Source organism: Phyllobates terribilis, unplaced genomic scaffold (genome assembly GCF_046119375.1).
Source record: "Phyllobates terribilis strain yellow unplaced genomic scaffold, ASM4611937v1 Scaffold_2__4_contigs__length_985480577, whole genome shotgun sequence".
Lineage (NCBI taxonomy): Eukaryota > Metazoa > Chordata > Amphibia > Anura > Dendrobatidae > Phyllobates > Phyllobates terribilis.
This window is the reverse complement of record NW_027362762.1, coordinates 78,563,995-78,583,982: the sequence shown is the minus strand read 5'-3', so window position 1 is coordinate 78,583,982 and position 19,988 is coordinate 78,563,995. Positions and strand designations below refer to the sequence as shown.

Here is a 19,988-nt window from a genome sequence, read left to right as displayed (position 1 = left end):
TTTGCACACACCTTGTTATACTTTTAGCCTGACCGTCTAATGTTGGGCTGACCTTAAGACTCCAGCAGTGGAAGTTACCACTGGCAGTCTTTAGTGCCTGGGAGTAGGGGTCCCACAACACTATTATTCTGCAATCCCACCGCTCTGCCACCAATGTGATGAAAGCCGGCCGGTGGGTGCAGCTCTCTGGCGCCCCCTTACCTCTCAGGTCAGTCAAGGTACTGCACCTAGAGAAAGTAGTGCCAGGAAGCTGCAACCAGCGCAGGGGACACGGTAGTGTGTTATCCCTTCAACGTCACTAAACCGTAACGTCACTACACAGCACAACTCGCTAGCGCCCTCTTAGCCTCAGGTCAGTCAAGGAACTGCACCTAGGATAAGCGGTCGCCAGGGAGACTGTCCTGTAACCTACTGGGTATCGGGGCCCTCTGTAGTGAGGGCGGTATATATATCTTCCTTGGCCGCGCCAGGAATATATATATCTGAACCTCCGACCGTCACTACCAGCCTTCCCCAATCCCCAGTTGGTATGCTGCCACCAGTCCCTATTTTAGATATACGCCCAGTCCGTGAATGGGCCTATATCGGGTCAGGAACCAACCCTGGGTAGCGTTTTTGGCTTGAGCCGAGCTCACACGGACGTGCGTTCGTTATGCAGAATTAAAGGCAGGCCCACAATTACTTGAGGTAATTGATTATAATAATACACTAGATACACGATATACAACTAAATATACACAGGTATAAGGTCAGGCTAAACTATACAACAATGGAATACAACACACAGAATCACCACAGCATATCAGTTACCGGTTTCTTGATTTTCTTGTGACGCAGGGAGAGGATTCTGCGGTCGCAGGCACGGTTCTTTGTTACAGGCTGAGGCCTACCACCGCATGGTCAAACTGCTCCTCCCCTTGGTGGCCTCAGCTGGTGCTCAGATGTTCAGCACACCACTCTTGGGTCAACAACTGACTTATCTCTTGTCTGTCCTGCTATCTTACCTGCCCCGTCCCGCCCACTGCTGGTGAGGTCAGCTGGCTCAGTCTCCACCCTCAGGTCTAACTTCGATCAGAAGCCCAAATTCTATGGAACCCAATAACTTCTTCTGGGATGGTCTCATGATACCCCCAGGGGTTCCCATGGATTCGGGCCGCCGTAACCGACCCTTTGATATCAATTATGATACCATACGGTCCTCAGGAATGGCTCCGCGCTATATCTTGGCTTCCAGAGCACGTACAAACGTCTACCGCGGAGGCTTGTGTGCGCAATGGCTCCGGGACGCCGTGATATTTTTTTATTGGCCCATCCCACGCAACATGCGTGTACTATTCATGTTTCTATATCTTATGCCTCCATGCTTGTGACAGACAAAGAAACTAGTCCTATGGGACAAATGGTCAGGTACAGATAGACGAAGCACCCCCCCCTGCTGGCTGTGTTTCCTCTCGAAGTCTTTGAAGCTCCTAGCATTCAAGTGTTAAGTAGGCTTCTTATCTTACAGGAGCCTGGATGGGGGGAAACTATCTAGTTGACGTTTTAACAGAAGGTCCCAAGGGTGGGGGCTGCTGAAGTGTGGCCATCCCTGGATATGATTTATCATTACCAAGATGGCGGCTACAGGTTCATCACAATAGGCAATAGTCTAAATAAAGAATAATAGTGCCAGCGTGTGTGCAAAGGCCGGGCATACAGCAGGATACGTAATAGGCAAAAAATTCCAGCTATATGAGCCGACAAACAACATTGCATTAAAACTGGTGACATGGAGCAGAAACACATATACACAGTATATTAAATGAAATCTGTAAAGGTGAATATAACCACATGTTGAAAATATTTTTGTTACCGCAATACCCAGCTTTAACAATTCTAGCGAAATATAAAAACGATAGTTACCCAACAGGAAACCACTGTTAAAAACTGAAAATGGATAACTGCGGTATAGACAAAAAAATTAATAAAATAAAGTAAAAACCATATAAATATGTAAAGCATGGGCGTACCCACCGTGGGGCAGGGGGGGGGGCAGCTGCCCACCCCCTAGAAGAAGGGACGCACGCCGCACACCAGGGCCGGCGTCAGCACCCGGCGCACCCGGGCAAATGCCGGGGCCCTGAGCTGGCAGGGGGGCCCCTCACCATCAGGAACCCCGCACGCTATGGGACCCGTGAGCGGAGGAGAGCCGTGTCAGCGCCCACTCCCCCCCGCTTGCTCAGGGCCCCGGCACAACACTTACCCCTCCCCGTGCCTCCGCAGCATCTCCTGCATCCTCCGCGGCTGCTGCACTGTGACATCTCAGGTCAGAGGGCGCGGTGACATCTTTACACCGCGCTCTCTCCTGAGCAGTCACAGCACAGAGCGGGATGAGGCCGGCGACGCTGGAGTCCGGAGCAGCGGCAGCAGGTGAGATGTGAGGTGAGTATTTGATTATTTTTTTTATTGTATGGAGACCTGTGGCAATATAAGGGAGGGGGGTGAGGTGGGGGTGTGTGACATCCTGTATGGGGCATTATAAGGGGGGGTGACATCCTGCATGGGGCATTATAAGGGGGGGGGTGACATCCTGCATGGGGCATTATAAGGGAGGGGGGGTGTGACATCCTGCATGGGGCATTATAAGGGGGGGGTGACATCCTACATGGGGCATTATAAGGGAGGGGGTTGTGACATCCTGCATGGGGCATTATAAGGGGGGGGTGACATCCTGCATGGGGCATTATAAGGGAGGGGGGTGTGACATCCTGCATGGGGCATTATAAGGGAGGGGGTGTGTGTGACATCCTTCATGGGGCATTATAAGGGAGGGGGGGTGTGACATCCTGCATGGGGAATTATAAGGAAGGGGAGGTGTGTCATCCTGCAATGGGCATTATAAGGGGGGATGACATCCTACATGGGGCATTATATGGGGGGGAACAGCCAGCATGGGGCATTATGTGGGGGGAACAGCCTGCGTGGGGCATTATGTGGGGGGAACAGCCTGCGTGGGGCATTATATGGGGGAAACAGCCTGCATGAAGCATTATGTGTGGGGAACAGCCTGCATGGAGCGTTATATGGGGGCCAGTATTCTGTATGGAGCATTATATGAGGGCCAGTATCCTGCATGGAGCGTTATATGGGGGCCAGTATTCTGCATGGAGCGTTATATGGGGGCCAGTATCCTGTATGGAGCGTTATATGGGGGCCAGTATTCTGTATGGAGCATTATATGGGGGCCAGTATTGCATATGGAGCGTTATATGGGGGCCAGTATCCTGTATGGAGTGTTATATGGAGGCTAGTATTCTGTATGGAGCGTTATATGGGGGCCAGTATTCTGTATGGAGCATTTTATGGGGGCCAGTATTCTGTATGGAGCATTATATGGGGGCCAGTATCCTGTATGGAGCGTTATATGGGGGCCAGTATTCTATATGGAGCGTTATATGGGGACCAGTATTCTGTATGGAGCATTATATGGGGGCCAGTATCCTGTATGGAGCGTTATATGGGGGCCAGTATTCTATATGGAGCGTTATATGGGGACCAGTATTCTGTATGGAGCGTTATATGGGGGCCAGTATCCTGTATGGGGCGTTATATGGGGGTCAGTATTCTGTATGGGGCATTTTATGATGGCCAGTATTCTGTGTGGAGCGTTATATGGGGGCCAGTATCCTGTATGGAGTGTTATATGGGGGCCAGTATTCCGTATGGAGCGTTATATGGGGGCCAGTATTCTGTATGGAGCATTTTATGGGGGCCAGTATTCTGTATGGAGCATTATATGGGGGCCAGTATCCTGTATGGAGCGTTATATGGGGGCCAGTATTCCGTATGGAGCGTTATATGGGGGCCAGTATTCTGTATGGAGCATTATATGGGGGCCAGTATCCTGTATGGAGCGTTATATGGGGGCCAGTATTCTATATGGAGCGTTATATGGGGGCCAGTATTCTGTATGGAGCGTTATATGGGGGCCAGTATTCTGTATGGAGCATTTTATGGGGACCAGTATTCTGTATGGAGCATTATATGGGGGCCAGTATCCTGTATGGAGCGTTATATGGGGGCCAGTATTCTGTATGGAGCATTTTATGGGGGCCAGTATTCTGTATGGAGCATTATATGGGGGCCAGTATCCTGTATGGAGCGTTATATGGGGGACAGTATTCCGTATGGAGCGTTATATGGGGGCCAGTATTCTGTATGGAGCATTATATGGGGGCCAGTATCCTGTATGGAGCGTTATATGGGGGCCAGTATTCTATATGGAGCGTTATATGGGGGCCAGTATTCTGTATGGAGCGTTATATGGGGGCCAGTATCCTGTACGGGGCGTTATATGGGGGCCAATATTCTGTATGGGGCATTATATGGGGGCCAGTATTCCGTATGGGGCCTTATATGGGGGCCAGTATTCTGTATGGAGCATTATATGGGGACCAGTATTCTGTATGGAGCATTATATGGGGGCCAGTATCCTGTATGGAGCGTTATATGGGGGCCAGTATTGTATATGGAGCGTTATATGGGGACCAGTATTCTGTATGGAGCGTTATATGGGGGCCAGTATCCTGTATGGGGCGTTATATGGGGGCCAGTATTCTGTATGGGGCATTTTATGATGGCCAGTATTCTGTGTGGAGCGTTATATGGGGGCCAGTATCCTGTATGGAGTGTTATATGGGGGCCAGTATTCCGTATGGAGCGTTATATGGGGGCCAGTATTCTGTATGGAGCATTTTATGGGGGCCAGTATTCTGTATGGAGCATTATATGGGGGCCAGTATCCTGTATGGAGCGTTATATGGGGGCCAGTATTCCGTATGGAGCGTTATATGGGGGCCAGTATTCTGTATGGAGCATTATATGGGGGCCAGTATCCTGTATGGAGCGTTATATGGGGGCCAGTATTCTATATGGAGCGTTATATGGGGGCCAGTATTCTGTATGGAGCGTTATATGGGGGCCAGTATTCTGTATGGAGCATTTTATGGGGGCCAGTATTCTGTATGGAGCATTATATGGGGGCCAGTATCCTGTATGGAGCGTTATATGGGGGCCAGTATTCTGTATGGAGCATTTTATGGGGGCCAGTATTCTGTATGGAGCATTATATGGGGGCCAGTATCCTGTATGGAGCGTTATATGGGGGACAGTATTCCGTATGGAGCGTTATATGGGGGCCAGTATTCTGTATGGAGCATTATATGGGGGCCAGTATCCTGTATGGAGCGTTATATGGGGGCCAGTATTCTATATGGAGCGTTATATGGGGGCCAGTATTCTGTATGGAGCGTTATATGGGGGCCAGTATCCTGTACGGGGCGTTATATGGGGGCCAATATTCTGTATGGGGCATTATATGGGGGCCAGTATTCCGTATGGGGCCTTATATGGGGGCCAGTATTCTGTGTGGGGCGATTCGCCGGTTTCTGAGCTATTGTGGAATTTACAATAGATATCACTCATGTAATGTAAGAGGTGAAATCTTTGCATTGTATTATATATATATTTCTCTTCTGTATCTGTGACCATGGCTTGCCCCCCCCTAGTTGTGATCCCGGGTACGCCCATGATGTAAGGTATGGATTTATAGTAAGAAAACTGTTCATATAACCTAAATCAATATATGTGATAGGGAACCTGGTGGGGATGGTGGAGCTCCGAAAACAGGAAACTATAATAATAAAATGAATAAATAAAGAATAAGCAATATCAATATAAGTAAATATGTTATGTGAAGTATGCACATAATTACTGAAGGAAGAGGATCAGGATGTTTGGAGAAAGGGTTGTTATATCTAGCTAATCAATTAAGTTATATAGAAAATGAGCCAAATTGTTCTGTATAAATCATATTCAGTTGTTACAAAAAAGTACTCAAGGTATTCATGAAAAGCAAAAGGATAGTTGAAAAAGATCCCCGATACATCTAAGGCTAATAAAGGGTAAGTTACATATGCGTCAAGAAATAATAATAATAATCATCCAAAACTACAGGGTTCTTCTCAATAAGTCCAATGTGAGCCAGTGAGCTGTAGCTTGAAATTCAGTTCAAGGTACAGTACAACCAATGAGGGCCAAATAGGAAAAAGATAAGAAGTAAAGGGGGAATTATTTCCATTGTGGATGGTGATTGTTCAAACAGGAGACTTCAGAACATATATGAGATAAATCATGTGCTAATAATGCAAAAAAAAAATTATATATATATATATATATACATATATAAGTATATATATGTATATATATATATATATTTGTAATATAACGATGCAAGCGTCCCTCTGTCTGAAGCCTCTATAGACTGCGCATGCGTGACGTGCAGTCTGGCTCCAGACAGAAGAACGCATGAAGCCGTTACAGGTAAGAGGAGTGTATGGTGCCGGAGATAGCGGTATGCGTAGACACTGAAAGCATACCGCAATCTCTGGCGCCATACTTACATACTTACCTGACTGGGAGGAGTGTTGCTGCAGCGCCTCTCTTCTCGCCGGAGACCAGGGCAGGAGTTAGGGCGTCGGAGTCAGCGCATGCGCATACCGCTATCTGGCGCCATTTTACTGAAGACACCTTTGCAGTGTGTCTTCAGCAAAATGGCGCCGGACATCACAGTATGGCCACGCGCGTACTCCGGCACCACACTCCTCCCCTGGCCTCCGGCAGAACAGGACACCACAGCGCTGGAGCACAGGGAAGATGTGTGAGTATAAGTGTTTTTTTTTTTTTTTATGTGTGCAGTGTGAAAGGGATGAGGGGTGCCGTACATACCAGGATTGGGGGATGAGGGGGCCACACATACCAGGATTGAGGGATGAGGGGTCCACACATACCAGAATTGGGGGATGAGGGGTACCATACATACCAGGATTGGGGGGTGAGGGGTACCATGCATACCAGGATTGGGGGATGAGGGGTACCATACATACCAGGAACGGGGGATGAGGGGTACCATACATACCAGGATAGGGGGGTGAGGGGACCATACATACCAGGATTGGGGGATGAGGGGTACCATACATACCAGGATTGAGGGATGACGTGTATCATACATACCAGGATCGGGGGATGAGGGGTACCATACATGCCAGGATTGGGGGATGAGGAGACCATACATACCAAGATTGAGGGGTGAGGGGACCATGCATACCAGGATTGGAGGGTGAGGGGACCATGCATACCAGGATTGGGGGATGAGGGGTACCATGCATACCAGGATTGGGGGATGAGGAGTACCAGGATGTGGGGAGATTGTCTACTCCACTACCCTATAGAACTTTACTGTTTTAATAATCTTATGTATGTTTTAGTCATCTGAAAAAAACTGTTGTTTTCAGGTATGGACATTAGATGGCAGCAGAGGTTTATACTTGTATTATCTCACCCTCATGGTAGTTGGGGGCACATAGTGGGTTAACCTAGGATGGGCCGCCCTCGGTGACAATAGGGAACTCATCGATCTCTGGGAGGTTAGTTTCGGCCATCTGAGTTCAGTAGTTGTTCAGGGACAGTGAAGAATGGAGATGTGTCAGGACGACACAGGAACAAGTATACAGAAGGGTGGGTGTGGGAGCCGGTGTAAAAGGAAGCAAGTGTTCTCAGCAAAACTACAGTGCGACAGTGTTCTTCCGGACACAGGCAAGTTGGGGGACCTAAAGTGAGGAAGAGACGTTTGAGGAACCTTTCTAAGAGAGGTGGTGGGATCGGCCATAGTGCTGGATAGGCCCAAGAGCTTCAGTCAGATGGACGGAGATATTGAGGTCTGGGCACGAATAGAAAGAAGATAGTGGGAGAAGCTCCCATAGTTCTGTTCCCGAGGAAAGATTGGTCTGAGTGCAGTTCCACGGCAAAACACATCGTCCCGGGTGGCGCTGCATTAGTAATATGGAGGTCCTCTGCCTGAACTGTGAATTGTAACGTTTGCCATAAGTATTGTGCCATTGCCAGTAACCGACAAGAACGTGCCTCTGCTTGGTGCAGAAGTGAATAAGTGTAATTGATGAGCCCAAGGGATGGGGACTCGGCACCCAGGCCTTGCAGTTAGTTTTAGGGGATGCCGCGGTGGCCGGCTCCCGCGGCCGTACCCTGGGGTCACTCATTAAAAGGAAGAAGGAATGGTGGGAAAAAGGTGTATGGGAAAGGGGAAAGTTCGTGACGCCACCCGTGGTGTCTGGTGAGGATCACCAGCCCTGCTGCAGTCCTCTGAGGCCGGTGATCAGGCAGCTAGATGGTGCGGCTCCCCACAGGTGGAGCGGGGCCTCAGGGCAGCATAGGAAAGGGATGCAGGACAGAGGGGACCCAGCCGGGTCAGAGGAAGAATAGGCACATACACGAAAGTTCACTTCAGTAACTTTACTGGTGGTGTTTCAGGCACGGTCCAGGGCACTGTAGGGTGAAGGGTGCATTTCAGGACTCTCCCCAGTGAGCGGGTGTGGGGCCTCCTGTTTCTTGCCTTTTCCTAGTAAGTTTATGACCTGCCTGGAGCTAGGCCTAACTTGGTCTCTGTCTTGCATCGGCTGACCTGGTGGTAGGGCCTTCTGTTGGAGTTCACACTCCCTAGAATTTCGGGCCTCAGTGACTCCTGACCCTGGTTTATCAGTCAGCTTTTGGTGTTCCTGGGACATATAGTTCTCCAGTGGTTCCGGTGGTCTCTGCTGGTCCTAGAGATCCTTGCAGATGCGGACCCGGTGTCCGGTATACGGTCTTGGGTTGAGCTGGCTAAGCTCCTCTGCCCCCTATGTAGCTCGCTACTCCATTCGCCTTCGGCCGCTCGGGGCCCTCACTATGCTTCACACTGGCAGTAGGCCTCGCTACTCTTCACTGCTCTTATGGTGTCGGCACGCTGTAGGCTCACTAACCTGAGCTTCACTCTAGGCTTTTTCACTAGAGGAACTGAACTGAGAACTCTGTCCCTCTCTGGCTCTGAGCAGGGACTCTGTTCTCTAGACCGAGCTCGACTCTGTACTCAGACCTGTACTTGCTGAACTCTCCAGAGGAACTGCCTGCCTAACTCCACCTTCCCTATTTATATCCCTATCCGGGCTCCCTCTGGTGGTCTGAGGTGGAAGGTGGAGGTGTGTGTATGCTGTGAGGGCCTCTTGTGGAGGAATCCGTCCATGCACCCCTCTAGGATCTGTGGGACGAATGCGCAACAGGGGAGCCACATAATTCCTGCTATCCTTTGTATGCTGATTGTTTGACAAGTAAAATGGACTTGGTTTTTATCAAACTGTCCTGTCTCCTCCTTCTGAAGGCTGAAAGAATCGACACCCCGGGGTCAGAAGTGAGTATGGAGGCTCCCCCCACAGAATCATTACATCACACATCCACCCAGGGATTCTCAGAGTCCTGATTGTCTGTAGCGGGCCAGGGTGAAGATCCAAACACTGAAACTGATATGCCACTCGCCAATGACTACCACCCTGCCCCCTTTTACAATTGCAAGAAATGTAATCCAATAAAGTTCTTTTCTGTCATAATGTGTGCTACCTTTTTGGTGTAAATTATAATGAATTTGTGGTACATGTCCTCTCTTAACTAAGTTCTTTCAACTTTTTTTTTTTTAAAAAGTTGGCAAACTTATCCGGGCTAAAAGTTGCAAAAATTTTGCACATGAATAAATGAAAAGAGTAAAAATAAATCCCAATATCAAATAATCTCTGTAAACCTATACTTTAGTGTGAACAAAAAGGAAAAAACCTGCACTAAACAACCTGCATGTCCTTAATAGACTATATTGTTCAAGAGCAAAAATATTGCCATGAGAACCCCTGGATACTTACTTGTGAAAAAGTTCATAAAATCTGATGAAGAGGAGTAGAAATAGCACTCACCCCTTCTTCAAAGTTTAAAGTTTTTATTTAAGGCATAAAAAACTTTTTGCAGGGAGGGAGGGATAGAGTAAAATAGATGGACGACGGCCTTTTCGCGCAGTGTGCGCTTTAACACTCCAGGACCCGTTAAAGCGCATACTGCGCGAAAAGGCCGCCCTCCGTCTATTTTGCTCTATCCCTCCCTGCAAAAAGTTTTTTATGCCTTAAATATGAACTTTGAAGAACCGATGAGTGCTACTTTCACTTCTCTTCATCATAAACCTATACTTTAATTTACTAACATTTTTGAATATTTTCTAGTTTGTTTATCAAGTGCATTAGAGAATGCGAGCCACTTTCTACGTAAGGCTTTTTGTTTTTGCACATTTGGAGCTGATCCCATTGTGGCGCATACAACACAGTGAGTGAGAGATTTTGAATGCAGAACACAATTGTCCCATCTATTTGTCTCCATAGTGAAAGCGGCCTCGTGATTTTTGACAAATGCAGCACCCGTCTCCATAGCGGGATCCTAAGTGCTTTATAATTCTGTGTTGTAAACAGCTATAAATATCTATTTTAGAACAGAGCGGACCAGCGTCGTGGCAAGAAATCTCTTTTTAATCTCTCGGTGACAGTTTTGCTGCATTGCATATTATATTGTTTCATTTTAGAGTTCGGTTCAGTCATGTAATTATAGAGATGCAGTGATGTATGCGGGCGGCACGGGTGAAATCACAGTGTGCCGAGGTGAACTAAAGCCTGTAGGACTAAATTGAAATAGGAAAAAACGGTGTTATCCAAGTAAAAGGAAGAAATAAATGACACTTTAGGAGTTTTTTGAACATAGACTTTGTTGACCATCATAACATATCAGGGTTCATAACTGTTAGAGAGTGGAATAATGATCTGCACCCCCTGAAGATGTTATGGTAACTGTAGTGTGTTATGTTGATGCATACCTCACAACTTTTGAAGAACAGAAAGAGGGACAAACCATGGGGCGCTCTTAGCGCGACACCGTAAATATTGACCACACCCCAAGCCACACCCATTTACCGTTTCTATCTACCCTGGAAGGAGGAGATGTTAGCGGGGTGGTGGTAGTGAGGGACATTCAGCAGGTGCCCGAAACTTCAGGATGTAGACCCAAATCTGGGACTGTTCCCCTGTATCCGGGACAGTTGGGACTAGATGAGTTGATCAATCCATGGAATTCTTGCCCAGGTTTCAGGTTATTGGTACCTGGTGGCTGGAAGGAAGGCCGCAAATCTCTTACCTTCTGGCGTCCACGACACAACTTTTGATTAGTCAGTGCTGGCACGACGTCATCAGAGCGTCTTGCTCATCTCTAGTTGGGACCTGTGGATTCATTCATTCACAGTCGGAGACACCAGAAGTTTCTTATCTTCATATTGCTTCACTATATGACATCTGGCTTTATTGTGTCTGTAAGACCGTGTTCACACTGTGTTTTATTGCTTTCTGCAAACTAAAAAATATCAATTTTTTCTGATTATTTCATTTTTGCTGCATTTTTCGGCCTTTTCCCCCTTATTTGACGCATTTTTGGTGCAGATGGGAAGCTGCATTTTTAAGTGTTTTTTTATAGTACAGAAAATCTTTGATTCTGCACTTAAAGAATCTGCAGTTTTTTACCTGCATTTTCTTTTAAGACTCCACTTAGAAGACAAGAGAGAAAAAAAAAACACCAAAAACCGAACAGTTCATCTGCGGGGCACAGTTTTCATGATCACATCCACTTTGCTTGTTGGACATTGGGAATTCTGTTATTTAACCCCTTCCTTCCACCGTGGAAGCTGCCTGGAAAAGATGCCATGTTCAGATAGGCAGTTTCTGCTCCAAAACCTCAGCAAAAAGTCTCAGTGTTCACATACAGTCAGAACTTGCCTCAAATGTTATGTTCATACTCAATTTTTATCCAAAAGTTTTTTTTTCTGACAACAGAACTGTCAAACTTTACTAGTCTTCAGGAAAATGCCTGTGTTCTTTTTCCAGAAGCAGCTTTGCTGGTGATTTTCTATAATTTATATACAGTATATTAAAATATCTCATATTATATGTTTATTTTATGGGGCGCTTTGGTGGCACAGTGTGCACATAGCCTAAAGTAGTGTCTGCTTGAAAAACTTTTTCTGTTTTAGCTCAATGAAATCATTGAATGTACCCCAAAATGGCTACAACTTTGCATTGCTACGCAAAATAGCAAACCCTCACCCAGCTATGCCCATGCAAAAAAAAATAAAAAACTTACGAGGCTTAGAAATAGTGACACCAAGACATTTTTTTTATTTTATAAAGTTTAGCAAAGTTAAAAAAAAAACGTCACCACTTAAAAATAAATTCTATACAAGTTTGGTAGTGCCTTAATCGCGATGACTTGGAGAATTGTTTTTACCATACAATGAACCCAAAATATCATGATGGAATTGCGGTTGTTTCACCATTTCACCCTACTCAGATTTTTTTCAGTCCATTTTAATGGTAAAGTGAAGTCTGTCATTTAAAACTAGAAATCAAAAATAAGTCCTCATATTTTCTGTGTGGACGCTACTTCTTTTTTTAGTTATTATGATTAGGGATGAGCGGACCGGTGGAAGTTCGGGCTCTGGTACCCGATTGAGACTTTATTCCAAAGTTCAGCTTGGGTATCAGAACTGTACCCGAACTTGAACCAGAACCTGAACCCCATTGAAAACAATGGGACCCGGACTTTTGAACCAGAAAATTTTTCTCTCTCTCTCTTCCCCCAAAACTCCGAATATTGCAATAGATTTCCAGGGAAAGTCTGTGTTTGGTGTTTAGCACTGGACAGTAACTGTTCGGTACAAATGCCAAACTTTAAAGTTCAGGTCCGCTCAGCAATAATTATGAACAATGTTGTATGCAAAAAAAATCCTATGAAGAGACCTCGATATGGTAAATGTGCAGTGTCCATCTTACCTTCTTAATGCAAAATCTCACTCATACATACCTCCAAACGTTCCAAGAAGAAAAAGAGGGGCAGATCATGTGGTGTGCTAAGTGCTCCGCTGCAAAAATTTAGCCATATAACCATTAGAAATTTTGGTGCAGTAAGCTGTTTGTGCATCAGGGCGGGCCTCTGGGGTGGGCCTGAGGTAGGGTCTTCATCTCTGCCACGGACCCTCAGCGGCTAATGGTGTAAGTATCTTCACACTTTTTAAAATTCTACGCCAGAGCCATCCTAGCCGCGGGCGGCGCTTGTTAAAATCGATCTGATTGCAGGTTTCAATAAAATGGCACCTGTGTCGGCGCATGTGCACATTAACCTTTTGGCAGGCTTCAGGAAAATGGCACCAGTAAAGATCTCAATCTGTGCATGCGGCGACACCGGAAACTTTTTCCTGAAGCCTGCCGGGAGGTTAATGAGTGTCATTTTACTGAAGCCTGCAACCAGATTGATCTGCGCAAGCGCTGCCCGCGTCTAGGTTGGCGTAGTTGCAGAACTTTAAACAGTATGAAGATACTTACATCAGAAGCAGCTGAGGGGCCATGGCAGAGATGAAGACCCTACCACAATCACACCACACAGGCCCGCCCCGACGCACAAACAGCTTATTGCACCCAAACTTCTAATGGTGTTTAATGGGAACCTGTCACCAGAAAAAAATGCTATTTCCCTGCACATATGGGGTTAACTTGCAGGTTAATTCCATTATTATCCTGCCCAGCACCGGCACTTAGCCGAATGCTGCGGAGAGAAAATGTACTTTTTTCTCAGCACCTCGTCCCGGTCTCAGTCATAGGGGCAGCGTTGGTGCGTGTTCAGTCACCTGGCACTGATTGACAGCCAGCCCTAATGTAGAGCCAGTGTCAGTCTTGGCTGTGGGTGCGGTTACAGCCATATACTCTATATTCTCAGAGTGGTGACTGAACCCGTGTCGGTGCTGCCCTCGTGACTGAAGCCGAATGTTGCTAGGGGAATAAAATTTTCTCCCAGCAGCATTCAGCTAAGGCAAGTTAATAGCACTATTACCCAGCAGATTAACTTCATATCTGCAAATTAATAGCATTTTTTTCTGGTGACAGGTTCCCTTTAACGATTAACCAGGCTACAGTGAAGGTATCTATTAAATCAGCAGCACAGCACCTTCATGCATATACCTTTAGTTTAAATGCCTGATCCTGATGACAGGTTCTCTTTAACTGCAACAATAGCAACAGCAACATCTAAATGGTTAATAAAGGGAGGGGGCTCCCTCTTTAATCCCATCAGTACACCACGGGGTCCTGATAGATGCCTTGACAAACTTAGGTCAAGTCTACCATTGCTGCAGTGTGTAATATAATGGAATAAAAAGCTAAAATGTAAGCGCCCAAAAACAGTATCAATAAAAACTTTGACTCATCCCACAAACAACAACTTATGTCCGTCATCTGTCAGTGGAATTATAATGGGTTTCCATGTTCGGCTTGGCGTATTTCACGGTTTGTATATCAACTGCACTGCCTGGACTGACCGCATGTCTCCTGACAACCTCATAGACACACATAAAGCTGTAAGATCAGGTTGGGAGAACGGCAGTCAATCCAAGCATTGTGGTACATATATGGACCATGAAATACGCCCATCTGAACCCAACCTTGCTGGAAGCTCAAAGGCTCTAGCTTCTAAAAAACAATCCAGCTAAATCTATACTCTCAAATCAAAATGCTCCCCCTTCCTCCTGAGCCACACAGTGTGCCTAATCTGCCATTAGTGCCCACATGTGTGCCAGTGGTGCAGGAAGAAGAACTGACTTAACAAGTTACGGGGTGCATGTCACCAGGAGCACAAGCTGGGCACAATGAATTGGGCACTACAATGGCAGATTGTGATTTCCACTCCTCTATGTGCTTATTTCTGGAAAACATCTATGGGACCGTAACAGTCACTGAACTTGTAGGTGAATTCCCAGAGAGGTGCAATTTGCAAAACCGGGTCACTTTTGGTGTTTTTCTGCTGTGCTATCACCTTTGGGGCTGTACAAATGTCAGCCACAAACTATTCTAGCAAATCTGTGCTCCAAAAGTCAAATGGCTCTCCTTCCCCCTCAATGGCTGCTTTGAGCCCAAACAGTAGTATTCGACAACATGGGGTATCACTGCATTCGGGAGTAATTGCGTAACAAATTGCTTTGCTAAATTTCACTTATTACTCACTGTGAAAATGTAAAATTTGCCGCTAATAACATTTTACTGGTAAAAATGTACGTTTTTATTTCCACGGACCAATGATACTAAATTCAATGAGGCACCTGTTGCTTTAAAATGTTCACTATACCCTTAAGCCTCATTCACATGTCAGTTTTTCTCGTGTTTTTCACAGAGAGCACTCGTATCTGTGATAGTCTGTGTGACTGTTCACATGTCCGATATTTTTTTCCACGGACTGAGTGGTCCTTGCAAAATCGTGGAGACGTGTGATTTTGATCCGAGTGTTGGATGAAAACCAATTAAGAATTGAGAGTCCTCAGTGGTTGATACCTTATAATGGCTAATTGGAAAGATGGTAACAAGTTGCAAGCTTTCGAGACTACTCAGGTCTCTTCATCAGGCATAGTATAACACAAGATCTGAAGAGTCAGATATTTATACACAATGGGACACAGAAATAATGTAATAGATGAGACAGGTAACGTAAAGTAGAGCTATTGATGTGCTCTGCTTTATGTCACCTGTCTCATCTATTACATTATTTCAGTGTTTTATTGTGTATAAATATGTGACTGTTCAGATTTTGTGGTATACCAGCCTGATGAAGAGACCTGAGTACTCTCGAAAGCTTGCAACTTGTTACCACCTTTCCAGTTAGCCATTGAAAGGTATCAACCACTAAGGACTCTCAAATCAAAATATTTTTCTACCTACTGGCTAACACGGTACAAAGATATATATATTTTCCCTGGATGGAAAACAGAAATACAAGTCTATTGGTCTGTGAAAATTTTTCACAGACTGCTAGATAGGAGAAAGTGGATAAACGTTTCTCATATTTTTCGTATACGAGAAATACTGATGACACTTGTACCCAACCCCGATGAAATTCTGATGAAAATCATAAATGAAACTTGGTCTGTTTTTCCATTGCGTGAAAAAAACTGACGTGTGAATGAGACCTTAAATGACTTCATTTTTCCAGCACTGGACTGTTGCTGCTAATCTACGTTCCCTGTCCCTAGTTTTCTACTCACCAGTTGCCATCTTCATGTGTTCCCAGTGCCACTCCGGTCATCTTCTGCAAGTTGTGATCTGTCGGATCGCTCCAGTGCTTGCTAGGTGATCACAAATCAAGATAAGTCTATGACATCCAGAAAAAGGCCAGAATGAAGGTCTCATAGACTTACATTCAGAGCGCATGACCTAAATTACCTCTGGTTTCCGGTCAGTGAGAAGTTGTGGTCACAAGATGATGCTGCGCGACTGGAGTGGCATCGGGAAGAGCTGGAGTGGTGCTTTAATTTTTTCTACTTTTATAGACAGATAGATAGATTATTATCCCAAAATGGTGACAATAAGTAGGAGTAGACCTTGGTGTTTTCCTGTCGGCTCATTCTCTACAATCCCCCTTTTAGTGGTTCTCTATTTGTGACTACTTTTATCTATGTTTTATTAAAATAAATATTCATTTATTTTAACCGGCAGATTTTCATTTTTCAGAGAGTGTGGATTATGGGCCAGTATTTATCCAAGAGCCAGAAAATGTTATTTTCCCCATGGATTCTGGAGAGAAGAAAGTGGCCCTTAATTGTGAGGCGAGAGGAGCCCCTGCTCCGGGTTATAGGTACATCCGATGAAAGTTCCATTTGTTGAAGTCATTCATTTGTTTATTCTTCATTTCTTCCTTCATGCACCTTCTGATAGTATTCCCATTGCCATATTTGCATTATTTACCACCCACCTCCATAATATCCGATATGTACTATTGACACCATCATGTATCTCTGTTATTTTACCTTCACAAATAAATGTAGAAAAGTGAAGCTCCATGCATGTTATTATATTCCGGATCCATCACCCTGTTACTATCATGTCTTAGCAAGTATCTGAATTCTCCATAAAATAACACGTTTTCATACAATTCTGAATTGTTTTGTTCCTCTGATGATCCTCCTGGAAATTGATGAATGAATACAGTAGACAGCTAGGTGTTACTGTCCTATTTGCTAATAGGATGCAGTTTGTCCCAGTGCCATTAACATTGGAAGAAATATTGTGTCATTGTCAGACAGGGGAATAGTAATGCCGAGTTGTCGATTTACTCATACATTTCCAGGAGGGATTAACAGAGGAACGGCACAATGAAAAGTTTAAAAAATTATTATTTTATGAGAAATTAAAATGTTTTCTAAAACAGAATAATCAGCAGAAGAGACATGTCCTAGGTCCTCTACACTGCATTTAATGGGAGCCACATCTGGTATTACAGTACGCATTAGAAAGGGGCTTGAGCTGCAATACCACACCCAGCCATGGACAAGAGTGGCGCTGTTTGTGTAAAGATATTAGTCATTCTTTTTACATCTCTTACACATCTCTTTTCACACCAGTTTATTTTGTACAAAACTTCCTATACTTTCCAAATTATTCTTTAGGAAATGGAAATTGGCACTCACAAATTGTTATTAACATGCTTTATTTATTTATTTTATGCCTGTTTTTTGTTTTTTTAACTTGCTTTTTATTTTGTTTTTCATTTTCCCCATCTTTGTTTTTTTTTTTTTTTTTTTTTAAGATGGCTTCGCAATGGAACAGAAATAGACTTGGAAAGTGATTATCGCTACACTTTAATAGATGGAAATTTAATTATCAGCAGTCCAAATGAGATGAAGGATTCTGGTCAATACCAGTGCATAGCAGCAAACAACCTTGGCAGAATCCTTAGTAGAGAGTCAACACTTCAATTTGCATGTGAGTAATACCCTGATGATTCGACTCTTCCACTTGTTGGTATTCTTTTTCTGCTTTTTTGTTTTCCCAAAAGTTCCTTATAAATATAAATCAATGTTTCCAGATCTAAATTTAGGTTCAACAAAATGTTGAGCCTTTGATGGAGCGTTTGGGGCCACTTGAAGTGTCTTGAGGTTTCGCCTAACTGGCATAAAAAGACATTGACCAGACAATGATCCCTTGGCAAAACTAATGCTAATGAGCTCTCTGGCAATAGTAAGAAAGATGGCTCTGTAGTGACACCTATTGGAGGCAACTAAGTCAGTGCAAGACCTACAAAAGACAAAAAATATCTCATACCCTACCATCATTATATATAAATGTAAAGCAAAGTTGCATATGAAATATAGTGTACTTAGTGAACTATTTTTGATCAAAAAAAGTATACAAGCCGTCCCACCAGCGACAAGGTGACCCTAAATTGGGACGGTACCTATACTGCCTGTGATGAAAGCCGGCCGGTGGGTGCAGCTCTCTGGCGCCCCCTTACCTCTCAGGTCAGTCAAGGTACTGCACCTAGAGAAAGTAGTGCCAGGTAGCTGCAACCAGCGCAGGGAACACGGTAGTGTGTTATCCCTTCAACGTCACTAAACCGTAACGTCACTACACAGCACAACTCGCTAGCGCCCTCTTAGCCTCAGGTCAGTCAAGGAACTGCACCTAGGATAAGCGGTCGCCAGGGAGACTGTCCTGTAACCTACTGGGTATCGGGGCCCTCTGTAGTGAGGGCGGTATATATATCTTCCTTGGCCGCGCCAGGAATATATATATCTGAACCTCCGACCGTCACTACCAGCCTTCCCCAATCCCCAGTTGGTATGCTGCCACCAGTCCCTATTTTAGATATACGCCCAGTCCGTGAATGGGCCTATATCGGGTCAGGAACCAACCCTGGGTAGCGTTTTGGCTTGAGCCGAGCTCACACGGACGTGCGTTCGTTATGCAGAATAAAAGGCAGGCCCACAATTACTTGAGGTAATTGATTATAATAATACACTAGATACACGATATACAACTAAATATACACAGGTATAAGGTCAGGCTAAACTATACAACAATGGAATACAACACACAGAATCACCACAGCATATCAGTTACCGGTTTCTTGATTTTCTTGTGACGCAGGGAGAGGATTCTGCGATCGCAGGCACGGTTCTTTGTTACAGGCTGAGGCCTACCACCGCATGGTCAAACTGCTCCTCCCCTTGGTGGCCTCAGCTGGTGCTCAGATGTTCAGCACACCACTCTTGGGTCAAGACTGACTTGTCTCTTGTCTGTCCTGCTATCTTACCTGCCCTGTCCCGCCCACTGCTGGTGAGGTCAGCTGACTCAGTCTCCACCCTCAGGTCTAACTTCGATCAGAAGCCCAAATTCTAAGGAACCCAATAACTTCTTCTGGGATGGTCTCATGATACCCCCAGGGGTTCCCATGGATTCGGGCCGCCGTAACCGACCTTTTGATATCAATTATGATACCATACGGTCCTCAGGAATGGCTCAGCGCTATATCTTGGCTTCCAGAGCACGTACAAACGTCTACCGCGGAGGCTTGTGTGCGCAATGGCTCCGGGACGCCGTGATATTTTTTTATTGGCCCATCCCACGCAACATGCGTGTACTTTTCATGTTTCTATATCTTATGCCTCCATGCTTGTGACAGACAAAGAAACTAGTCCTATGGGACAAATGGTCAGGTACAGATAGACGAAGCACCCCCCCCTGCTGGCTGTGTTTCCTCTCGAAGTCTTTGAAGCTCCTAGCATTCAAGTGTTAAGTAGGCTTCTTATCTTACAGGAGCCTGGATGGGGGGAAACTATCTAGTTGACGTTTTAACAGAAGGTCCCAAGGGTGGGGGCTGCTGAAGTGTGGCCATCCCTGGATATGATTTATCATTACCAAGATGGCGGCTACAGGTTCATCACACCTCCCCCTATACGAGGGCGCGAGGGGGTAGCACATTCCTGTGTTCCCCCGTGCGTCCTTCTGCACCCTCCCCTTGCCGGGATAACCCGTCAGCGTTACCGTGGTCACGGCCTCTTCTGTGGCGAATGGAGAAGTGGTACTGCTGGAGAGCGAGGCTCCAGCGTAGCAACCTGCCATTCGACCCAGAGACCGTGTGTAACCAGCTGAGGGGGTTGTGGTCCGTCTCCACGGTGAAATGGCTCCCGTACAAGTAGGGCTGCAGACGCTGCAGGGCCCATACAATTGCCA

At 45.6% G+C, this 19,988-nt stretch overlaps 1 protein-coding gene across 2 annotated transcripts in view; it reads left to right on the top strand.

The window, feature by feature from the left end:
- The window catches only part of CNTN5 (contactin 5), a 2,189,536-nt gene that overhangs the window by 1,348,763 nt on the left and 820,785 nt on the right, over positions 1-19,988 (top strand). For both annotated transcript variants that reach the window (XM_073662155.1, XM_073662156.1), the window contains 2 exons: positions 16,488-16,611; positions 17,563-17,738. In XM_073662155.1, coding sequence (XP_073518256.1) covers positions 16,488-16,611; positions 17,563-17,738 — 300 coding nt within the window. The remainder of the gene's footprint in view (positions 1-16,487; positions 16,612-17,562; positions 17,739-19,988) is intronic.